Raw genomic sequence first — 24,204 nt, 5'->3', positions numbered from 1 at the left:
AATATAAGACATTCTTTTCTAGGAAAAAACTGTTATGGTGTTCCATGAAAAATGTGCTATTCTGTCATATTTGTTACCATGATTATCAGTCCTCACCAAAGACCAGATACTTTCTGTTTTTTCAAGATTGATTCGATTGCATTATCTTGTAATCTCAAGGATTTCAACTCACCGTGTGATGTTGCTCAATGTGCCAATTAAGTTACAGTCTGGTTACGTCTTGCTCTGAGGATGATGCTGCAAATGCTGTGGAGAGCACATCAAAACAAGTGTTTCTAGGATATGAAAATCCAGGAGTTCGACAGCTTTTCTCCGCTTCAAAACGACGTTAGCAACTCAGGAGCATCCTCTGATATTTCCAGGCAGAAGTGTGAACGCTATAATTTTTCCTCCAAGAGAGCGTAAGTCCATGTTTCCTCTGAACCACAATAAAAGATAAATGAAAGAGAGGAAAAATAATTCTTTGTTCCAGCAGCACATGACGCTTAAAATGAAAATAATCAGATCAGGGAGAAAGTCCGCTGGGATCAAAAGAAATTGCAAGAAGATATTTGAACTTCTTTCTGACAACTCACCCTCATGCAAACCAATCCTACTTCAGGAAAAGCTCAAGATCTTTGTTTGTTGCTTACCTGCCATTCTGATTGGGAACTCTATAACCAACTGCATTCTTTTGTCTAGTGTCGAAACAAATGGAGCACTATGCGGCTTTGGAGATGATGAAGAAGCAGCTACTGGGAATCAGCACAATCAAAGTAATAAGTTCTTACTTCAACCAGAAACAAAATAAATAATAAGGAATACCATTTTCTAATTTTCATTGAGACGGGTTTGGGTTCTGAAAAGGGGGTGGGGGATGAGGTGTTGTCGGGGAATTTGCATTAATTGTCAACGCAAAAGGTGCTCCTGAACAACTTACAAAGGCCTCTTCAAGTGAAATTGCTCAGTGGTTAGTATTAAGTGGCCTATACAATGTAGCAGGCCTTCTCCCTTACTCTTCCGTCATATCAAGAGAAGTTAAGACTATATTTTACCAGTAGTCAGCACATGAACAGTAACCATCTCTGAAATGATGAAACCGATTAACATCTCTTACAACTATTGTTCTCTTTGTGAGCTTTGAGATAAATTTAGCAGCAGAGTGGCAATCATCACATATTCTTAGGTTCTTAATCACATGAATTGGTGCCTCTGGAGGTGTTTTCATAATAGCATATGCTATAGCCAACTTCTCGCTGTGATAACTGATGTGATCTTCTTTCTGTTCCTCTTCCACATCATGCAACTCGGAAACAATATCAGGAACATAACCCAGAGGTTTAATTTCTACCAACAATTTCTTCACTTTCTCACGAATTCGTACAGACTCGACATGTTTAGTGTCATCTGAAACAAAGACATGTGTCTCATTCCTTATCTCTGTCCAGCTCAATCCAGGCTCTTTCTTTATGTTCTTTACTCTCATCAACTTTCGAACCGCCACAACTTTATCCCATCTCTTTGCTTTGGCATGCATATTTGACATCAGTATACAAGTTCCCACATCACTGGGGTCCATATGCAGCACAGTATCTGCAACTGTCTTTCCTAAACCATAGTTCTGATGGACATGACAAGCATTAAGCAAAGTTCTCCAGGCAACAATATCCCATTTGATTGGGATTGATCTCATGAAATTCTCTGCCTCGTCTAGCCTTCCTGCCCTAGCCAGAAGCCCAACAATACAGGTGTAGTGCTCTAATCCAGGTTCAATGTCAAACTCCCTCATCATATGATTCAGATAGTAGAAACCTTCATCTACACGTCCCAAGAAGCCACAGGCTGAGAGCACGCCGACGAAGGTTACATAACTTGGTCGGTGTTTCGCTATTAACATCTGTTGAAACACATCCAGGGCTTCCTCGCCAAGCCCATGATACGAGTAACCAGTTATCATTAAGTTCCACGATATGACATCTCGATGTAACATATTCCTGAACACAGTATTTGCATCATCAATGAGGCCACACCTTGTAGCCATATGGATCAGAGCATTACCAACAACAGTGTGATCCTTCATTCCCATCTTCTCAGCACGTGCGTGTAATGAATTGCCATATCCAAGCGCCGAGATACCAGCACATGAGTTCAAAACCACTGCAAATGTGTATTCATTTGGTACAACATTTTGAAGGTCCATTTCTAGAAATAGTTTGAGTGCTTCTTCAAAGCATTCGTTGTGTAAATAAGCAGTCAATACCGCTGTCCAAGTAACCTCATTTTTAGTATGCAACACATCAAAAACTCTTCTCATAGATGAGATTTCACCACATTTTCCATACATATCCACAGTGGCACTACCTACAAACAAATCACAGTCCACACCAGTCTTCAGTATTCTGCTGTGAACTTGTCTTCCCAAATCTAAATCCTTAAGACTTCCACAGACTCCAAACACATTAACACAAGTTATACTGTCCCACTCATCAGATTCACATTCAACCACCATACTCCGCAAAACGTATGATGCTTCTCTGGAATCCCCATGATCCAAGAGTCCCTTCAACACAGAATTATAGGTACAAATATCTGATCTTGAGGTGGAATTCATAACCCGCACAGCCTCCTTCACATCAGAGAGCATCGAGTACATGTTTACAAGTGCATTCTTCACATACTGATGAAAGATCAATCCAGATTTTAACGCATACCCATGACATTGTTGACCTTGATCCAGCAACCCACAATTCGAGCAGGATGCAAGAACAGTTGCTAATACATATTTATTCGGGCATAATTTATCCACTTTAACCATGTACCTACACAGCTCTATAACCTCTGAAGCACACCCATGCTGCAAATACCCAGCCATTATACTACCCCACGAAACAACGTTCTTCTTCCACATTCTATCGAACAGTAGGCGAGCACTCGCTATGTCACCGCACTTCGAGTAAGCATTTATCAAGGAATTCCTCTCGATCACGCGGTCTCGAGAAATTTGATTGGAGACAACGAGATGGGCATGAATGCTCTTACCAAATTTGAGATTTTTCGCACCAGATGATGCTTTTAAGAGCTTTCTTACGTCCATTGGACTTAACATGACCCCGTCTTCTTTTCAAATGAAAAATTCAAATTCAGACTCATCCTGTAAAGAACAGAAGCGGGATTGGAAAGCCCAAGTCATCCAAGACCAAAACCTCCAACCTCAAAATCATCAAAGAAATCTCCAATGCACTCCCAGCTGTTTCTACACATCATTTTAAGCGTTCTTTCTGATAATTAGATTCTTTTTACTTGGGTATTTCAGAATTTCATATAAACAGGACAAATGGAGCACCGAAAGACACTGAATGAAGGAAAAGGAAATCAATCCTCCTCCAGTGTGTAGAAGAACAATACTTTCGGTAGAAACTTTTATAATTGGGCTATTAGGCTGATATAATTTGGGAACTATGGTATTCACCTACACCCCCTACATTTATTATGAGCACAAAATTGGAAAAGGAGCAACTGTTGAAGCTTAGCTGAAGCTTATGGAAAAGGATTGTTCGGGAAAATCTCTGTGTTCTATATCTGGAGTGGTTTTTGTAAAAATAGCTAAAAGGTGTATTAGAAATTAAAAGGGATGATGGTGTTTGTAAAAAATATTAAAGATAAGCTAAAGTCAAATTGGTAGCTTTGGAAAATAAATTTAATGAATTAAAAAAAATATTTTATCTTTATGTGTTAAATATATACTACTTTTTCTTATACTTGCGCTTATTGTTTGTGAATAATAATTATATTTTCGCGAAAGTTAATTTTTTTTATTTTGATTAGCATATTTTGTATTTAACTTTTAAAAATTTTAATAGAAAAATTAGATATTAAATTTAATAACATTCCTACTAAGTAATATAATTATTCATTCATACACAATAATTAAACTTGCGTAATTACAAAAAATATTATTTTATTAATTAATCATAATCATTAAATTTATAATTTTTTATGGTATAGGACTAATATAAAAAAATTTAAAATATTAAATATATGAAAGTGTAAATTTGATTATTGTCAAATTATTCAAAGTATTTGAAAATTTTAATATCAATTTTAGATATGTAATACTTTTAAATAAAGTAAAAATAATAAAGTTGAATTAAAATTATTACAAGGAGAGAAAAATTATAAAAAAAAAATCTATTATTTACAAAATAAAAAAATCAAAGCTACTAGAAACACCCTCAAGGTGCTTCTAGCTTTTGACCTAAAAATGTCTTTCTCAACAGTTTCAAAAGCTAAAAGTAGCATCTCAAATACTTAAAAGGGATAATTACACTCCCCTCTCCTGAAGTTTGGTACAATTACTCGTAGAGCCCCTATAGTTTGAGAAATTATATCTAGCACTCCTGAAGTTTGCTTCCGTCTTAACTTATAAATTCCTTCGTCAAAATTCACCTAATTTGTTGATATTAACAAAAAAAAATAGAAAAAATCTATGTTTATCTCCGACTGGCTTATTATTAATTTATTACAAGTCAAATAAATATTTTTATGCTCAAATTACATTCTTTTTTCAGCGCATTAATGTATGAGATGAGGTATATCTTCATCGTTATAAGGGTAGTTTAATTAAAAAAAAATATTTGACCTGCAATAAGTTAGTAATAAGTTAATCGAGTGTAAACATCAAATTTTACTCAGCTTTTTGGTTAATATCAATTTGGTGAATTTTGACTAACATAGGGACTTATTTGCTAGACAAAAATAAACTTCAGGAGTTCTAAATGTAATTTTCCAAACTAAATGAGGTCTAGATGTAATTACACCAAACCTCAGGGGAAGGAGTTGTAATTATCCCTACTTAAAAAGTGTATTTTTGAAGTTAAAAGTTAAAAAGTATTTTTCTAAAACTCTTGCAAACACTCTCAAATATGTTCTTTTCAATTTTTAGTTGCTGGTACGACAATGAAAAATAGGGATAATTACACTCTCTTTTCTTGAAATTTGGTGTAATTACACATAGATCCCTTGTGGTTTAAAAAATTACATTTAGGACCCATAAGTTTGTTTCTATCTAATAAATAAGTTCCTTCTTTGGACAAAATTTACCGAATTTCAGATATTAACAAAAAAAATAGGAAAAAATCTATATTTATCTCCAATTTACTTATTATTAACATATTGCAAAGCAAATAGATCTTTTTATGATCAAATTACCTTCATAAGTTTCTCGCTTTAATGCATGTGAGGAGATATATTTTACCGTTATAAGAGTAGTTTAGTAAAAAAGTTATTTGACTTACAATAAGTCAGTAATAAGCCAATCGATGATAAATATCAATTTTCATTCAATTTTTTTGTTAATATCAACAAACTTAATGAATTTTGACTAATAGAGGAATTTATTTATTAGACGGAAGCAAACATCAGAGGTGCTAGATGTAATTTTTCAAACCATAGAGGATCTATGTGTAATTACGCCAAATTTCAAAAAAAAAAAAAGTGTAATTATCCCTAAAAGTATCATATAGAGTGTTCTATTTATATAAAATAGAACATATGAAATTTGATTTAATTATAAATACACACTAGTTTTGGAATATCAAAATTTTATTGGAACCCTACTAAATGAAGTGGCATGTATGATGGAACAAATCACACATGCGTTCAGTGTCATTTTTAATCTAATAAAAATATATTTATATTAGGCAAACATCAGCGGGTGTCGCTAGAAGAAATATTATTTTTAATTATGATTAATTATTATAGTAAAAATAAAAATTATAGTAAATACTAATTAATCATAAACACGCAACGATTATTAATTTTTATTTTTGTAAGTGAGACCGAAATATTAGCTACAACTATCCGTGACAAACGTTTTGATTATAGATAAAACCATGGCGAAAGTTAATTAACAGTGATCAAAATTTAAATTTTTATATCAATTTTTTTTATTGTAGCTACAACTATCCGTGACAAACGTTTTGATTATAGATAAAACCATGGCGAAAGTTAATTAACAGTGATCAAAATTTAAATTTTTATATCAACTTTTTTTATTGTAATAGATAATATTGGTTCGCCATAATTTTTAAATCACAATATTTTATAATGCAACATAATCTATTTTTTTTTTTTTTTGATCATCCTAATTATTATTCATATTTCTTAGCCTTTTGAAATAATCAAAACATTTTTTCTAAATTTGCAATATTTACATGCCACCTATTTTGTTTCAAGTGTTAGTAGTGTATTTGCCACCGCAAATAAAGTGGTTCACTTTATGTACTTTTGGTTACTATTAGATGCTAGGGTAAATACGATGGTTTTTTTTTTTTTAATTTGTTTTAATTTAAATATTTAATCTTTATTTAAAAAATTATAAATAATTTTTAAAATTACAAATATTTTAACAGATACTTTTTGTGACCGCTCATTATAGGGGGTATTTGTAATTTTAGGAGGAGTATTTATGATATTTTAGACAACAAAAAGATATTTCTAATTATAATAAATCTCAAAAGAGCAAGTTGTAATTATCCTAGATATTAATATTAGGGTAAATTATATTGACGTCCATTGAAATTAAATCTAAAAAACACAAATACTTTATATTTTTTTCAAAATTACAATTACACTCTCAAAAAATTATAACTGTAATTATAAATATACATTCATTCAGCGACAAAAGTTTACACAACCACCCCATAAAGTACGTTATGTAGACAGCTTTTAAAGGGAATACACTTATAATTTTATAAAAAAAAATGATAAATATTTATGTATTTAAATCTAATTAAAAAAAATGAATACTAATAGTCCAGGTATCGAAAAAATAAATTTGGTTGACCAATTAAATGAGTTTTAGGCAACTGAAATATAAAAAAGGGGGAAAAAAGGTGAAAGTGAGAGTGAAAGATTCGGAGATGAATAGAAATAAATTAGAAGCAGTAGAGCAGTACTTTGTTGGGTCATATCACATGATTGCTGTCATTGAATCCAATTGGTACGGGTAGGGTCAATGGATCTGGTGTGATATAATCCTGTATCTAATGGGGTACAGTCGTCCTCTCCCTGTCTGTTTTTTTTTTTTTAAATAATATATCGATTTAATTAATACATTAATATAATAATAAATAATAATAAATTATATTGATTCATTCAATATATTAATATAATTAAAAATAATAATAAATATGAAAACTCAATAACTCACATAAAATAAAAGCAAATAAAAACTAAATCAAATTATGTACAGACGACAAACACTTCTAACACAAGTTTAACCATGTGTTTAAAAAAAATACTATTTTTACTTAATATTTACACTAGCCTTTTGTTAATAATAATTAATTTTTTCAAAAAAAATAAATTTTATTTCAATTAGTATATTTGGTAATTTTTTATACAAATATTTGTCATTTATTATTAATAAATTAAACACTAATAGAAAAATTGAATTTTTAATTCAATAATATTTTGATTAAATAATATACTTGTTCATTCATATATACACAATAAATAAACTCGCATGATTCTCAAAAAAATATTTTTTTATTGATTAATCGTAGCAATTTGATTTTTATTTTTCTACGACACATGAATAATATCATATAATATAGCAAATAAAATATAAAAAATTATAGAATATTAAAAATGTGAAAGTGTTTTTTCGAAACTTTCACAAGTACTACCTCAGGTTGAATCAAATTCAATATATCTACACGATCCATTTTGGGATAGGTTGGTGCCCCGATATCCAAATGGGCCAGGGTCATGGACAAAGGTCCTTAGCCACAAGAACCAAATATTTAATTGCCTCACCTAACTCAATGTCCTTCAACCCACCAACTACACGAAAGCAAAACTGAACCCAACCAGTGCCTTAATTGCTTTTCTCCAGAATTTTTAAAGTTGTTCACATTTGATCCCACCATATCAATTCACTTAAAATCATCTGTCGTCGTGGCCTAATAATTAAAGTCGAATGATATCGTATTTATATTACGAGTTTGAATTATTGTTTAAGTATTTTTGGTACGTTTAAATATACGTTCTGTATGTTGACTCACAAATGATTAAATCTTAGTTTTTATGATACGTTGGCTTGATCAGTTAAAAATTCTAATCATCATGCAAGACGCAAGCCCAATCTTTCTTGAATGAGGCATCCTTGTTCTGCTATGTCTTTGACCCAACCCAAGTTAGTTTAGGTAGCAAGGACGGATTACTTACTGTCAAAAAATTATATGTTCCGTCGCATTTGTTATTATAAGAATTGCATTCATAGGTAATTTTTTAAGTACCCTTGTAAGAGGTGAAATTTATACTTTTAGTCCCATAAAATAGGAACTTCATACTTTTCAATCCTCTACTTTAAAGAAATTTTTAAAATAATTTTAAAACAGAGAAAACTCGACACATTAATTCCTATATTTTATGGGATTTCAAAGGATTAACTATGACTAGTTTTCTTCAAATTTGGGACCAATATAAAAATCTCGTAAAGAAGAGTACTAAACATTTCGAATTTTTTCAATTTTAGAATCATCTTGAAAATCTCGTAAAGCAGATAAATAAATGTGTTGATCACTCTATCCTATAGGACATAAAAATATAAAAAATACGTGATTTCGACTGACCTTGTGACTGTGACAAAAGTAAAAAAATAATTTAAAAAAAGAAAGAGGAATATGAAATCAGTCAAAAATCACCTACTCTTTAAGTTGCTCCAAGGGGTAATACCCGGATATTGATAAACTCATCAAGAACTACCCTTCTGTAGAAGGGTCAGCTGCATTTATTGAAAAGGGTTTCCATTTCATGACAACAATTCATTTTTCTATTAAAGAACACAAACATTTAGCAGTTGCTTCAAACCCATTTGTTCCAATTAGATTCATTCCCATTCTCTAACTCTTCATCAGCCACCCAATCGCCCTTTCTCCCTTCCCTCTCCTCATTAATATTATTGCCGGTTTCTTGCTAGCTAGCTTGCCCCAAACCAACAGGGACATGTTGTGTTAGTTTCTCCTTTAGGGAAATTACTTCATTTCTGTGTTCAAATCATTTGATGTCTGTTTCGGACAAATGGCCCCTCTTTCCATTGGTTCAAGATTCTTGTCACATTGGACTGGAAGATTTGTCTATTTCATCTCGAGTCTTGCATGAGGCAATTAGGTTACGAGGTACAGCCAAGGATGACTTGCCGGTCATCATACATACAACTTATACATACACATAAATAAGTTTGTGTAATATTTTTGAATCGGCAAGTTATTTTTGGCTATATCTATACCTGATTTATCTCATGCTAGATTGCTGATGAATGTACTTAATAATTTGTTGCGATATTTATGTTTTGATAACAGGTGATCAATCATCAGGTATTGCGATATATGGTATTTTTACGCTGAACATTCTTCTAATTTTTGTCCCTATTTTTACTCATTTGACTTGATTTACTTTGCAGATGGATAAGCAAGTACATATATATATATATATATATTTACATATACACATGACTATTCCGGAATCTGGAGCATGTAATTTGCTCAAACCCTAATGATATCAGTGTGGAGTATTTCTTGTATCCCCATGTTGGTCATGGTGAGCACTTAATTTCTCTTGGGAATATTATTTAACCCAATTTAATTCACTGCATTCTTTTTTCCAAAAAAAAATATTTTTTTTTTTAGTATTTACCTGCATTAAGCAAAGACGGGCTCAATATTTTTTGTTTCAAATCTTATTATAAATAAAACATCAAATATAATAGAATTTGAAATAGAAAATACGAACCATCACCCTCCAGATTTAATTTGAGGTGGACCAGCCAGAACTAGCTGTTTACTTTACAATTGTTTACATACTATTTCCTAATAATTTTCTTTTTTTTAAAAAAATAATATTATTCGTAGATTATTTAAAAAAAGTACTACATACACATCACTGGTCTTCCTTTCTTTGCCATGGCAATTGTGGTATTGTAAATTATGCGATTTAAAAATTATATCAAATCAATATATTATCAGTTACTATCAATCAAATTAATGTATAAATTGAGATTTTGACTATAACCGATCAATATTTATTACGATTTCAGTAATAGCCAAATTAGTATTTTCCAATATGTTTCTCAATTGTAGCAAAAAGATTGGCATGATTTTTAGCTAACTAAATGTTTTAGCCTTCCTTAGTTATCGAAACATCAGTCAATAATCATCATGCGATCGTGGTTAATTGTTGTTCACCAATTTTTTTACTTTTTACCATGATTATAATTCTTATAGTGAGGCTACAAGTCTCATAATTATGTGTTTACTATTAGCTTAAGAATTACTTAATACTGCATTCATTATTCCTAAACAAAAATTTAAGTAGGAAGTCATTCAACCAAACAAAGTTCATCAATTCAAATTCTTTATATTGATGGAGTCAGGAGGTCAATCAAAGGATGATTCTAAAGGAATTAAGATTGTACGACTTGAATTACTAGTGCACGACGGGGTTCAATTGCATCATAATTGATCGATTTTTTTTTTATGAAAATTCTAAAATTAAATATATATATATATATACATGAATTTTATGTGTATGAGTATAATATTATATATGCCATATAAAAGGATCTAAAATACAGAAATCGTGGATCAAACATAATGTATTGACACGACTTCCAACAATACACAACAATTAATCATAGTACTTTTGTCCTTGTAGATAACTAATTAGGGTAAAATATATTATTTTTTGTATCGGGGAGTAACACTTTGGTTCTACTCCAAATTTAATTTCACAATTGATAACAATCATTTAAAAAAAAAAAAAAACATGAATGATTCAACTCTTACTAGAAATTGCCAATTTCGTCCCAAAAGGTAAATGCTTGGCATGCAAAAATTTCTTCTCTTTCATTCTTAAAACAAATTTAGTAAATTTAAAATCATGCAAATGTATTGAGTGTTTTTCGGCCGCTATAGTTCCAAGAAAAAAAGAAAAAAGCTAATAATAATTCAACTAAAAACTATTTTAAAATTCTTTTATTCCAAAATTCTAATTTTTCAAACATATTTCCAAACAAACATATATCTATCTATATATAGAGAGGGAGTGTGTGTGTGTGTGTGTGCATGTATATGTGTTAGTTATGACGTGCGATACGTTCACAACGCTTCCAAATTTGATCACTCTTGAGCTTGACCTCGCGCGGAGTCTTGTTCTTCATATCTCCCAAGGATATGAGATCCTTAAGCATCTCCTCATGGCAGTCTCTCCCCATATGCAGAACCCTCCAGCAACACCCTTTGTCCACCGTCTTATGATTCTTGAAAATGGAGTCGGAGACCTCGTTCCCGCACTTCTCCGTCAGCTTCTTCGCGCATTCCCTCAAGAACTCGGCGTATCCCGGCAGGTACTCCCGTGGCGGAAGCTTTGGGTAGTTCTTGTCCTTGGGACGCGGCGCGATCTTCTCGCATTTTTTCCATAGTTCCTCACTCTTGGAGAGTATTTTCTTGACGTAGGCGTTTTGTTTTGTCAGTTCTTTTCCCCTCATCACTAGTCCTTTGTGGCAATCTGGTCCCATGTTGACGAGCTTGGAGCAGCAGGTTTTGGAAACGGTTTTGTTGTCGAACATGTATCCCACGATTTGATCGGCGCACTCTACCGTCATTCGCTTCTGGCATTGCTTCAAGAATTTCTTGAACTGAGGCGACAGTTTCTGGTCTTCGAATGGAGGAGATGGCCCGTACTCTTCAAACGGTAAAGGTGATGGAGAAGGCGAAGGGGAAGGGGAAGTAGATGAAATTTCGGTTGCGACGGATTGGAGACTGAAAAATCCGTTGTTTAGTAGGAGGAGGATTGTGATTTGGATGATGGCGACGGATTTGGGAATCATGGTGAGTTCTGTAGCGATGGTTAGATGGGGTTGTTGTGTGTGAAATTGTGTTCTTGTGTGGTGAAATGTATAGAGTGTGATGGGTTTTGCAACGATTGAATGGAGACGAATTTGTTACGACTGAATTTAATGGTCAGTAGTTAAAACCTATGTATACATTTATGGGCTGTCTGTCTTGGTTTGATTAAGTAATCCGAAACTAGCAGTGTTGTAACTGTGGATTAAGGCCATGTTTGGATGTGTCTTCAAGAACTTTGTAGTTAATGGCTGTGGCTGAATTTATAATTATTTTTCTTGAAGGAGAAAGGCCATTTTTCTTGTGATTCAACAGTCCAAATTTTTGTATTTTCATAATTTTTTGTACTATTTGACTTATTTTTTGGATAATTACTTATGAGATTAAATTCTATCATATCATATTTTGATAAAAGTTACAATTTTTAGTCTTAATTCCCTCTGTAATTATTCTGTACCTAATTACCCATTATGTCATTAAATAATCTTTTACTTCCTTGGTGTACTTAAAGAATGATGTAGAACTTAAATTATAAGTTGTATTTGTATAATCAATTAAAAAAATTATAAATAAATTCAAATCTCATAATCAACATTAATTATTTAAAAGCCATTTTTTTTTATAATACTAATTAATAATAATGCAATCACGGGCTAAAGTGGGCTGTGGCGGATAATTTGATTTCTAATTTAACATCGACAAAGTATTGATCTTAAGAGATATGGGCCATAGCCACACGGCCCGATAGTGAGTAATTAGACTCCACAGGACCAACACGACGGCGTTTCCTCTTTCTTGTTCGAGAGACTGCCAACCAAAGCATACACGAGAAGCAGCAGAACTGTTTCTGGCACTCGAATGCTCCGAATTTTCTCATCTCTCCGATCCAAAGAACCTTATTACAAACGGGTTCGCGCAATTCCCAAAATCAGTTATTTTTCCAGTGAAGCTTTGGTTGAGAACCCACAAGAACCTTCGTCTTCAGAAGCAAGTCACACCCACGAAGACTTATCTTCACTTAGATTCTCCGCCATTGCTGAAACTGTGATAACGAAGTGTTCACACCTTTGGGTTACCAATAAAGGTGAGGGGTTTTCCAGTTTTTCACTTAAAGATCACTTATTGAGACTATCTAATATATCTCCTGAGGTTATACGTCGATTTTGGAGAGTTTCTGTGCTGAAACCTCAAGATGTTCTTGAGATGTTGCTGGGTTTTGAATCTTGCAGAGGGAAGTACGAGGTTGAGGTTAGAAAGGTCGAGTCTTTATGGGGAGTTTTCAAGTGGGCAAGTGAGCAAAATGGGGAGTTTGAACATTGTCCTCGGTCTTGTAAGATCATGGCTGCAATGCTTGTGCAGGTTGGGTTTTTTAAGGAAGTTGAGTACTTGTTATCAAGAAGGGAGAGCCGAGGAGTTCTGTTGGATTGTCAGGAAGTTTTCAGTAATTTGATTGAAGGATATGTGGGGGAGTTTGAATTAGACCGGGCTGTTTCAGTTTATGGGAGAATGAGACGGTTGTCTTTAGTGCCATCAATGTCAAGTTATCGAGCTGTTCTTAAGTATTTGGTCGAGTTGAATGAAATAAAGTTGATGCATTATGTTTATATGGATGCAATCAAGATGGGAATGGGAGGGATTGTAGAAGAGAGTGGCATCCATGAGAATGTTATTCGGTTGCTTTGCATGGATGGAAAGGTTCAGGAAGCAAGAGATCTTGTTAGGAAAGTCATGAATTATGGAATTCAACCGAGTAATTTAGTTGTTAATGCAATTAGTTGTGGGTATTGTGACAAGAAGGACTATAGTGATTTGTTAAGTTTCTTTGTTGAAGTCAGGATTGTACCTGATATTGTTGTTGGGAACAAGATTCTGTTTTCATTATGCAGAAGCTTTGGTGTCGAGCAAGCATGCATGTATTTGCAGAAATTGGAGGAATTGGGTTTTTGCCCTGATGAAATAACTTTGGGGATCTTCATTGGTTCCAGTTGTTCCCAAGGGAAATTGAAGGATGCTTTCTTTTACATCTCAGACATTTTGTCAAGAGGCCTCAAGCCGCATGTATACTCTTACAATGCTCTCTTAAGTGGGATGTTTAAGGAGGGCATGTGGAAGCACTCTCGAGATATACTTGTGGAAATGAGCGAAATGGGAGTAACTCCGAATTTGTCCACCTTCAGAGTTCTCTTAGCAGGATTTTGTAAAGCTAGACAATTTCATGAAGTTAAGGCAATCGTCTGTCAGATGGCAGAGCATAACCTAGTAACACTCTCATCATCGGAAGATCCATTAACCAAAGGATTCATGCTCTTGGGGTTCAGCCCATTGGATGTGAAGATTAGAAGGGACAATGACAAGGGATTTTCTAAAACTGAGTTTTTCGATAATCTTGGCAATGGACTCTATTTAGACACAGATCTTGAAGAGTATGAGAAAAAAATTGCTCAGATTCTTGATGACGCCATGATGCCTGACTTCAATTCCTCTATAATAGAGAAATGTCATAGTCTGGATATAAAAAGTAGTCTAACAATGTTAGATGAGATGGCAAGGTGGGGCCAAGCAATTTCTTTGCCCGCCTTGTCTTCCTTATTGAATTGCCTCTGCGGAGCTCCCTTCAGTATCGAAACCATTAACCACCTTTTGGGGATTATGGCCAAATCTACGTATCAGCTTGATCAAAAGACTTTAAATATGCTTGTTCAGGCTTACAGCAGAAAGGGATTTACTTTCAGTGCAAGGACCCTTTTGGATGGGATGGTGCGAAGAGGTTACAGAGTTGAAAACAGTACATACACTGCTCTGTTGTTTGACATATCCAAGAGAGGCGATTTGAGAAGCCTCCGTTACTGCTGCAAGCTGGCACAGAAATCTAATTGGTCACCTGATGCGAAGGATGGCAAGGCCCTTCTGAGTTATCTGTGCCAGAACAAATGGTTGAATGAGGCACTGGAACTATTTGAAACCATGCTCTTTGCCACCCCTTATAATATATCCAACACTTTTCACTCATTACTTGGAGAGCTTTGTTGTCAAGGGTTCACTAGTACTGCTCATGTTCTGCTGGAGGAATTTTCAAATCAAGCCACATTATTGGATCACATGGCTTATAGTCATCTTGTTAGTGGGTTTTGTGAGGAGAAAAGGTTCACAGATGCCTTAAAAATGTTTGACACTATGATTTCTAAGGACTTATCTCCACCTCTTGATGCATCCATTCGGTTGATTACTCAGCTGTGCAAGAACCAAAACTATGAGAAAGCTGTTGAGTTGAAGAATCTATACTTGAGGGATCAACCTTCAGCCCTTCTTCCTATGCATTGTGCTTTGATTAATGGGTTCTGCAAGTCAGGAAGGGTTGAAGAAGCCGCTGGTCTATTCAAGGAATTATCAATGATGGGCTTAATACCAGATGTTAACGTATTTAACTCTTTACTTGAAGGCTATTGTGGAGTGAATAACTTGAATAAAGTTAAAGAGCTTCTTGGTGTTCTGATAAGGAAGAGCTTAAGCATCTCTATTTCTAGTTATAGCAGCATAGTTCGCCTGATATGCGCAGAAGGGAAGTTCCCTCTTGCTTTGAGCTTGAAACAGCTTATGCTTCATGTAACTTATCTTCAGGAGCTTGTTCTGTATAATATTCTGATATTTCACTTTTCCGCAACGCAGGACTCTTTGTTATTGAATGCTGTAGTCGATGCAGTCCAAAAGAGCGATCTGCAGTTTGATGAAGTTACTTACAATTTTGTTATTCGAGGATTCTTGTTATGTAATGACATATCACGTTCGCTTCACTATCTGACAACTATGATAAGGCAAGATCTTAGGCCAAGTAACCGTAGTTTACGAGAAGTTATCACATGCCTTTGCCATAACCAGGAGCTCAGTCTGGCCTTGAATTTGAGTAGAGAAATGGAATTAAGAGGTTGGGTTCATGGTTCAGTCATTCAGAACAACATTGTTGAGGCACTTCTCTCTAATGGTAATCTCCATGAAGCAGTAGAATTTTTGGACAGAATAGCATCAAAAGATCTGATTCCCGATAAAATAATGTATGATTACATAATCAAGCAGTTTTATCAGCATGGTAGACTCGATAAAGCAGTTGATCTTCTGAACATCATGTTGGTGAAGGGAAGCCACCCTGAGTCCACCAGCTATGATTATGTTATCCAAGGTTTCTGCAAGGGCCATAAGTTGGATGCAGCTCTTAATTTTTACACTGAGATGTTGAATAGAGACCTAAAACCAAGTACAGTCACTTGGGACATTCTTGTTCGCAGCTTATGTGAACACGGTCGTGCGCAAGAAGCAGAAACGGAACTTAAAACGATGATCGAGTTAGGTGAAACTCCAAGCCGAGAAGCTTTTCAGTCAGTGATTAATAGGTATCGGTCTGAAATGAACACTGGCAAGACTTCTGGACTCTTGAAAGTGATGCAGCAGAAGGGCTATGTTCCAGACTTTGACACACACTGGTCTTTAATAAGTAACTTGAGCAATTCCAGCAAGAAAGACGATAGCGTTCGCAACAGCAGTTTCCTGTCGAATCTCCTTTCTGGTTTTGACTTTGCACAGAAGAACAGTAACTCCAAAACAGGGTAATGTAAGAGATTAAGCTCTATATGTTCTTCGTGAATTCATTCATCGAAAAGTCATCTTTAATTTTGTTTGTGAAAAGATTGTCAGCAGGAGAAACTCCACTTTTGATGGAGGTGAACGTACATTTATTTGTGTGTGTAACCTACATAATTTGGTTTCCTGTTGCACTAATACAACCCAAATACTTATAAATTCTACCAAATCCAGTTGTACTTAATCGCTCATTCCGGGAGATACACACTGTCCATGGCAACTAGGATCCAATAATCACTCAAGCTATATTCAGATTGATGTGTTTTGGATTTCAAATTGGCAGCAACAAATTATGGATTGAAGATTACGTTAATAGGCTGTGAGACGAGACGAGGAAGATCGATGCAGCTTATATGGATCTATCTTTTCGTAAAACACAAATGAGTTCTGGAGATGGGTTTTTCCTTTCCTCTTTGGGTTTTCAGATTGCAGGGTTTTCTTTTTCTTCTTCTGTTCGCTGTAATTTAGAATGATGTCTGTGTTTGTCGTTTGATAAATAATGAATGGAAGAAGAAATAAATCTGCGGGCAATGAGTAATTTGTTTCAGAGTAGCAAAAGCAGGACGGTGTGTACTAATTCTTAATTTAGTGTTGCACAACTTAATCTCGATCCTTATTTCAAGCAAAAGAAAAGGCAGCTCCGTCCTAAAATAGGGCAATGTCATCCAGAATGAGGTAAGTGAACTCCTCTGTCTTAAATGGTTGTCCAATATTGTGTTTGCCCACAAGCCACGTAACAAATGGAGAATGTGTATATCATAAAAGTTTACATCAATAATATGCTGGTAAAAAGCCAACGTGTTGAGTAGTGATTGAGAAAGGCATCGAGGTGAATCCAAAAAAAATACGACCAGCAGGGTGCATTGCTGCACTCAGCAGCGTAATACCCGATTCTACTAAATAGAATTTAGCTTTTTCTTTTAAAGTATTTCGCGGAAGCAATTATGAGTTTCGTCTTTAATATTTATTATAAAATCCTAGCATAAATAAGTAAAGAGTGTCTATTTTGATGATATTATTTGAAAAAACATGATTCTGTAAGTGAGAGTTTTAATTTTGCTTTATATATTTTTAGATATAAAAGAATATAGACGAATTTTAGTGTTTGGTGGTGCACTATTTTGCTCCAAGTTACAATTTGCTAGTGTCTGCTACTCTGAAAATCCGATGTGCAATGTCCATGTTCTGGTGTGCGCTAATCCTACTTTTACTGTATCGATATTCACTTGTATGATGTAAAATGTTGTAATCTCTATATTGTCCAAATATTCACAATTTTTTTTGGTGGACAGATCTTAAAATTAAAAAAAATGGGTATAAGAAATTAGTTTGTTTTTGTAATATTTCATGGACATTTGTATCGCATTTTGCCCAATACTTTTTCCAAGTATATATATACGCATATATAATATGATTCTGGTCAATTGATTTTTCATATTATTCATTAAGTTCGACCAGTAATTTAGTGACCTAATAACTTGATCGATTCAATTTTGATTTGATTTTCAAAATATTGCTCCATCGGAAAGTTTTAGTACTATAGGAAAAAGGTGAAAAACTGTCTTTTTAAGAAGCAGACTCGTGAAAATGAGAGACACTCTAATGATGAACTATTAGATAGGATTCAATCATTTTAGACTATATTTAAGTTGACGGATTTAATGTCACGAATTATTTGAATTTATTTGGATAATTTCAAACTCGAAAGATTTTAAAATTTTCAACTCTAAATTTGAAATCATATATTTTTTTAAATATTAATGAATTTCAAATTCTCTTCTAATATGAAATCATTTAAATTTATTTTTCAAATTCTTGGTATATAGCCACAACTAATGATTTTGCCAAAATAATATAGGGTTAAATGCAAAATGAGTAAATTACCTCTTGTGAAGAAAAAATAGCAAATTACTCCCTTACGTTTTTAATAAAGAAATAAGCCCCTCACACCATTTCATTCCATTCACGAGCTATTTTTAGATACTTTATTTTATTTTTATTTTTAATTATAAAATTATATTTACATCCTTATTAATAATCATTGGATTTGCCTGAATTAAAACTTAAATTAAATTTAAGGGTAATTTGATATTTTTTTTAACACATTTTATATATCACAAGGGGTGGCATGCATTTTTCCCGAATAGATCAATTTGTTCCATGATGATTGCAACTGCCATGCAATCAAATAATAATAGCCACAACGACACCTCACAGCCCCATTTATTACTTTTTGAGATATATATAAATGCATTTGGTTATGTATTTGAAAGATAAGATGAGCATCTTATTATTACAACTACTGCAAAACACGAGGTTTAGTTTAGTTTAGTTTATCACCTTTACAAGGAATAGACACCTAATCATGCCCACACATTTTCAGCTGTCCTACCACTTTCCTCTTCCGGACAACTGCCCCAACATAGTTGGAAGCATACAAATAGAAATTCAACTGCCCCAACATAGCCGGAAGCATACCAATAGACAATCGTGAATTTGTATTGCATGTCTTAGGATCAATAAAAATTTATTCTTATGTGATATTGAAAATAAAATAGATAAATTACTTTATTTTTTTAAAATATAGGGAATAAATTGTTACATTTTAAAAAATATAGGAGAACAAATTGTTATTTTATTTTTCATAAGAGTGTTGTTTGCCTATTTTCCATAACATAGATAGGTAGGTTGCAATTTACCCCGTCTCATAGTATATTTTATATCGGGACACTTAGTTCTTTTTTAGAAATACAAAATTAAGTACTTTTTCAAAAAAAAGTAAAGTTATACTTGCATTCTCTTTGAAAATTCACCATTTATAACTAACCCCCTTCCGTTAAGGTTTGGACGAAAGTTATCAAAAAAAAAATTACGTAAATTTTTATTTTTTTCTTAATTCAACATTCCACTATAATGTTTTATACTTATAATGGAGTAAATGTAACATATATATATATATATATATATAAAGTCAAAAGTATGCAATTGTAACAAAATATTACTCCAAAATCATAACTATTGGATAAAAATATTGCAAAAGAATGTTAAATGAGAAATAAAATTAAAATTTTAATTAATTTTTTTTTTGTTAACTTTAACATTTTCAATCTAAACCCTAATTGAAGGGAATCGAGCATAAATGTAGAATTTTTTGAGGGGATGTAAGTATATTTTTAAACCTTTTTGTAAGAAAATATAATTTTACATTTTCAAGAGGAGGGTTTAAGTGAATTAACCCTTATATATTTATATATATATATATATATATATAAACTTCGTGAATAAAATTCTTTTCCTAAAATACGGACCCCGTGTATAAAAATAAGAAACACGTATGTACGTATAAAGTGAAATACGTAATATGACATCATATGTTTTTAGAGCAAGTATAGCAGATGGTCACTTTAGACAACTTTAGCTAGTAAAATAACACAATGTACTAACCACATGCAGAGTTGTGACATTTGGCATGTCTGAACACCTAATTTGCAAATTATACACTGATGATCTCCACTTATAAATTCACCATCTCAAGCCCTATACATTGAACACTACACTCAGAGCTAAGAATTAGTTTTGTTAAGACGACAGTACATTTTGCAATACTAGGATATTAAAACATCGATCGGTTGCTGTTTTTGGTCTAGAAAGATGGGTGGAGTTGAGGTTGGTGCAAAGGATTTTGGTTCAGGCCAGAAGAGAAGTGGGGTGAGCCGTGGCGTGGCTGTGCTGGACTTCATCCTCAGACTTGTCGCAATCGTTGCAACCTTAGCTAGCGCGATTGCCATGGGGACAACCAACGAATCGCTCCCTTTTTTCACTCAGTTCATTCGATTCAGGGCCAAGTACAACGATCTCCCCACTTTCACGTAAGTACAACTTCATAATATATAATCACGTTGTTTTTGCATGTGTCATCCTGAGTTTTGCTGGCTGAGATATTATATGATTTTCTTTCTAGCCAACGTTTTTAACTTTTTAGACAAGATAGCCGTTCAATATATATGAATAACATAACTGCATACATTATACTTCAGAAAAAAAATGTACCCCGCACAAATTAATTAAAGAATAATGCACGGTGACCCGTTAGGCTTTGCCTCCTATATGGGAAATGACGTGTTAGAGATATTAAATATTAAATAATAATTTTTCTCCCTAACAACTTAAATTCGGGATGCTATGTGCAGATTCTTTGTGGTGGCGAATTCCATTGTAAGCGCGTACTTAGTTCTTTCTCTAGCATTCTCCATCTTCCACATCATAAGGAGTGGTGGTGGACAAAAGAGCAGAGTGGTCTTAATCTTCTTTGACACGGTAATTAACATCAAATCATTACAACATTAATGCTCCTTAATCAACCTTAATTATTAATTATGCTATACTTTTTTTCTTAAAATAATTAAGGGAATGCTGGCGTTGTTGACCGCGGGGGCTTCAGCAGCGGCGGCGATCGTCTACTTGGCGCACAAGGGCAACACCAGGACCAACTGGTTTGCCATTTGCCAACAGTACAATTCCTTCTGTGAGCGAATTTCTGGATCGTTGATTGGATCATTTGGAGGGATAATAGTCTTGATACTGTTGATTTTGATCTCCGCTGCAACTCTCTCCCGCCGTTGATTCACTCTTGTCAAGGGAGACCGCGTGCATGTGATTGTATCTCTTGGTGATTGTTGGTTTGTGTTTGTATTCGTGTCCTTTTTTCTTTTTTTCTTTTTTTTTTTTTTGAGAATTTATCAATGTGTTCGAGTGTAATGTAATGGGTGCGATTAAGTATAGTCATGTCGAATACTGAATTGAAATTTAAAGACGTGTTTGAATGCTGAAATTAGTCTGTTTTTCCTTTTCTTTTGTTTTTGATAGAAACATTCACTATGTTTATTTTTATTTTTAATTTATCTATGGGATGAGTCAAAACATACTTAATATTTTTTATAATTCAAAAACACATTTTTATTCGAGTATTTTTAACTGTTTTAGTATAAATGCATACATATATATACACACACACATATATACATAAATATATATAAAAAAATATGATTTGACAAAGAATAGTAATTTTTGTCTTCCAAAACACAACATTAAACATACAATACTTACTTTAAATTATCTCCAAAAACAAATCCAAACATACATACTATCTCTAACACACACTTATTTATCTTTGTTTTTCTCTTTTTATCTCCACAAAACACTCAAAAAACGATCCGAACACTATGATTATGTTGCACCATTTTTAAATACATAACAAGCTATAAAAATTAATTAAAAACATCAAAATTTTAATTAAATTAAAACATATAATGAAAACAATTTATGTTGACACTGGAACCATACATCCCGAATATATGTATGTGTTATGTAGCACGGAATGTTTGTAAATACTAAAATTAAGTTAAAAAGAGTGTTTTTGCTTTATAATTTTTGTTATTAACCCACCTAAATTAAATTGATTTAAACAAAAAATTATAAGCATCTCCCCACTCAACTTCTACAGCTTATTGACAAAATTATAAGTATCAAACTTACCACTACTGAGCATAAAATTGTATCTGTGTGTGAGGATGAGTACACTAAGTTCCTTCAGTATCAAGCAGCAAAGTTGTAATCTGTTCCTACTGCATCATTCACCCTACCTTTCATTGGCCTTTTGTTGGGATACGAGTTCTAGCGAAACCCTCATTCATTTGTAGCTGAATTTCTCTTATTCGGGTAACATTCATTCCTTCTTTTCAAAACACTCCGACTTCAACAGTGTCTCACTTTTAACTTTTATTTTCAGTCCATCTCAACTTTACTACCACTTGACTTATAAGAGGGTGTAATTGGGTTGAGCCTATAAACTTTTCAAAATATCTTATAAAATATTTTATAAATTTTTTAAAAAAATATCTTATAAGAAGCTCTAATTAACTTTTTCTACAACCTATTCTGACTTGGAAAATCGAAACTATTTCAAACAATCCTTTAATATATGTTTAATAGAAGATGTTATATAATTATATATATTAATCATATATAATTTAATAATTGAAATAAACCCGATTTTAATGTACTATCTACTTGAATAAAATGGAATTATTTATGTCAAATCTTATATTTTATTCAATACATATTATGTACATAAATTTTTTAAATAAAATAAGTAATGTAATTTTTATATGCGTAACATGCAAGAATTAAATAAAATGAAATTTTTGTATTAAGAAAATCGAATGTGATTGGTGCATTCCCCTATTTGGTGATACGCGTAGTAGAGAATCAAGAAGTAGGAGGTGGATTAGGTACAATTGACTCACATGCACCAGCTCAAACTTATGCTCCAATCATGGTACAACCATGAATACAACTACATGTTTACTCTATTTCATATCATATTAGGGCTTAAGAGAAAGTACAATCAAATAAAGCAGCGATTCCTTCCGTATTTTCTGTTTTTGGAGCAGACTACGTTTTCCATCAGCTTCCTATTTTTAGGGCAGGACCAGAGTAGTACAGCCAGGTATTAACTGTAGGCGTAGGATAAGTCATCCCTACCTAAAATGATGGGATAAGTTAGCCAAACATCTCCTTCTCCAATTACAAATATGGGCCCAACTACAGTGACATGTCAACAACCCATAAAAGACAATATAATATCCTTTTTGTGCTTTGAAGGCCAAATTATGACATGGTCTTCTCAAATTTAATATAATTATAAATATTTTGATATTATTTAAAAAATTATTAATAGATCTATGATATTTAATGAAATTATATAATATTTGTGTGGAGATTTGAATTTTCAACTTTACACTTACTGTATTTTTTATTTAAAAAAAAAGAACAAGGTAGATGAAAAATTATTAAAAAAAATTATCTACTTAATTCATAATTTTTTTAATAATATTTTTAAAAATAAATAAAATTATAATTCTTAGTGCACAGAGCATTTTGGTTAGTTTGCCATAAACATGAATGAAATCTAATAGAACGGATTGAGTAATTGTTGAATGACCGTTAAAATCACAAGAATGTTGATATTTCCAAAGAAAATAAAGGAGTATGGTCAAATCTTATTAAAGCTTACTGTAATTTACTCTTTTTTTAATTGTTGGAAGGGTAATATCGACATTTCAAAGTTAATCTTATTATTACAACACCAGATAAACATCGGACTAACTTTTATCCCACGACTACAATCAACATAAGTAAACAAACTACAATCAATTCCGAGTTACTCTATCCTACATCTAATCTTGTCTGATCCCATCACCTTATTAACTCATACTACAAAATAAACGAGGTCTTAATTCTTTTTTTATCCATACAGTTCCGTAATGTTTACTTAATATGATTAGGTCATATTACATAAATAATATAGGATAATTGCTTGTTTACATTGAGCTATTGGGGCCCGAACTCATTTGCAAGGCCCGGACCAGTTCGCTATTCGGTTCATAACCCAACCAACCTGTGTTGGTGGGTTTAATAATTTGAGGCAGGAGGCCCCTTGGAACGCTAAGATTGTTTTGGGCCTTCCACACAAACTAGCAGATGGTTGAATAAGGTAAAAATAATGTAATTACAAGAGTGGAGAGATAACATTCACTATTTTAAGGATTAATTACACGTACTTTCTTTAAAAAATATATAATTACAATTTCTCTTAAAAAAAATTTAAAATTACACTTACACTCTT

The 24,204-nt window shown here is 33.0% G+C and overlaps 4 protein-coding genes across 7 annotated transcripts; 2 read left to right on the top strand and 2 right to left on the bottom strand.

Moving 5' to 3' along the window:
• Window positions 132-3,691, bottom strand: LOC105167650 (pentatricopeptide repeat-containing protein At5g39680). Of its 4 annotated transcripts, XM_020696301.1 has the most exons (3): window positions 920-3,691; window positions 633-734; window positions 132-418 (listed from the first exon to the last, which is right to left on the bottom strand). In XM_020696301.1, the coding sequence occupies exon 1, from the start codon at window positions 3,083-3,085 to the stop codon at window positions 1,031-1,033; it is 2,055 nt and encodes a 684-aa protein (XP_020551960.1). In that variant the 5' UTR covers window positions 3,086-3,691; the 3' UTR covers window positions 132-418; window positions 633-734; window positions 920-1,030. The 4 variants fall into 4 exon arrangements, with proteins under 4 accessions (XP_020551960.1, XP_020551957.1, XP_020551958.1 ...); XM_020696298.1 differs by having other exon boundaries at window positions 633-3,691; XM_020696299.1 differs by having other exon boundaries at window positions 132-734.
• LOC105167735 lies at window positions 11,114-11,869 on the bottom strand. Its single transcript, XM_011087555.2, has one exon. It carries the CDS (start codon window positions 11,867-11,869, stop codon window positions 11,117-11,119), a length of 753 nt encoding a protein of 250 aa, XP_011085857.1. The 3' UTR covers window positions 11,114-11,116.
• LOC105167734 (pentatricopeptide repeat-containing protein At5g15280) lies at window positions 12,660-17,065 on the top strand. The gene is made up of 2 exons (XM_011087554.2): window positions 12,660-16,483; window positions 16,692-17,065. The coding sequence occupies exons 1-2, from the start codon at window positions 12,744-12,746 to the stop codon at window positions 16,699-16,701; spliced, it is 3,750 nt and encodes a 1,249-aa protein (XP_011085856.2). The 5' UTR covers window positions 12,660-12,743; the 3' UTR covers window positions 16,702-17,065.
• On the top strand, window positions 20,088-21,346 carry LOC105167733 (casparian strip membrane protein 1). Its single transcript, XM_011087553.2, has 3 exons — window positions 20,088-20,386; window positions 20,708-20,834; window positions 20,925-21,346. Exons 1-3 carry the CDS (start codon window positions 20,169-20,171, stop codon window positions 21,138-21,140), a joined length of 561 nt encoding a protein of 186 aa, XP_011085855.1. The 5' UTR covers window positions 20,088-20,168; the 3' UTR covers window positions 21,141-21,346.

The sequence above is a fragment of the Sesamum indicum genome, linkage group LG8 (genome assembly GCF_000512975.1).
Source record: "Sesamum indicum cultivar Zhongzhi No. 13 linkage group LG8, S_indicum_v1.0, whole genome shotgun sequence".
Taxonomy (NCBI): Eukaryota; Viridiplantae; Streptophyta; class Magnoliopsida; order Lamiales; family Pedaliaceae; genus Sesamum; species Sesamum indicum.
This window is presented reverse-complemented; position numbering and strand designations above follow the sequence as displayed.

What these genes read in the sequence shown, in the direction of transcription:
- LOC105167650 (XM_020696298.1), bottom strand. Translation starts at nt 3,085, where the DNA reads ATGTTAAGTCCAATGGACGTAAGAAAGCTCTTAAAAGCATCATCTGGT.
- LOC105167735 (XM_011087555.2), bottom strand. Translation starts at nt 11,869, where the DNA reads ATGATTCCCAAATCCGTCGCCATCATCCAAATCACAATCCTCCTCCTA.
- LOC105167734 (XM_011087554.2), top strand. Translation starts at nt 12,744, where the DNA reads ATGCTCCGAATTTTCTCATCTCTCCGATCCAAAGAACCTTATTACAAA.
- LOC105167733 (XM_011087553.2), top strand. Translation starts at nt 20,169, where the DNA reads ATGGGTGGAGTTGAGGTTGGTGCAAAGGATTTTGGTTCAGGCCAGAAG. An exon ending in AACGATCTCCCCACTTTCAC is followed by an intron (nt 20,387 to 20,707) that starts GTAAGTACAACT and finishes TGCTATGTGCAG; the next exon opens with ATTCTTTGTGGTGGCGAATT. An exon ending in TCTTAATCTTCTTTGACACG is followed by an intron (nt 20,835 to 20,924) that starts GTAATTAACATC and finishes AAAATAATTAAG; the next exon opens with GGAATGCTGGCGTTGTTGAC.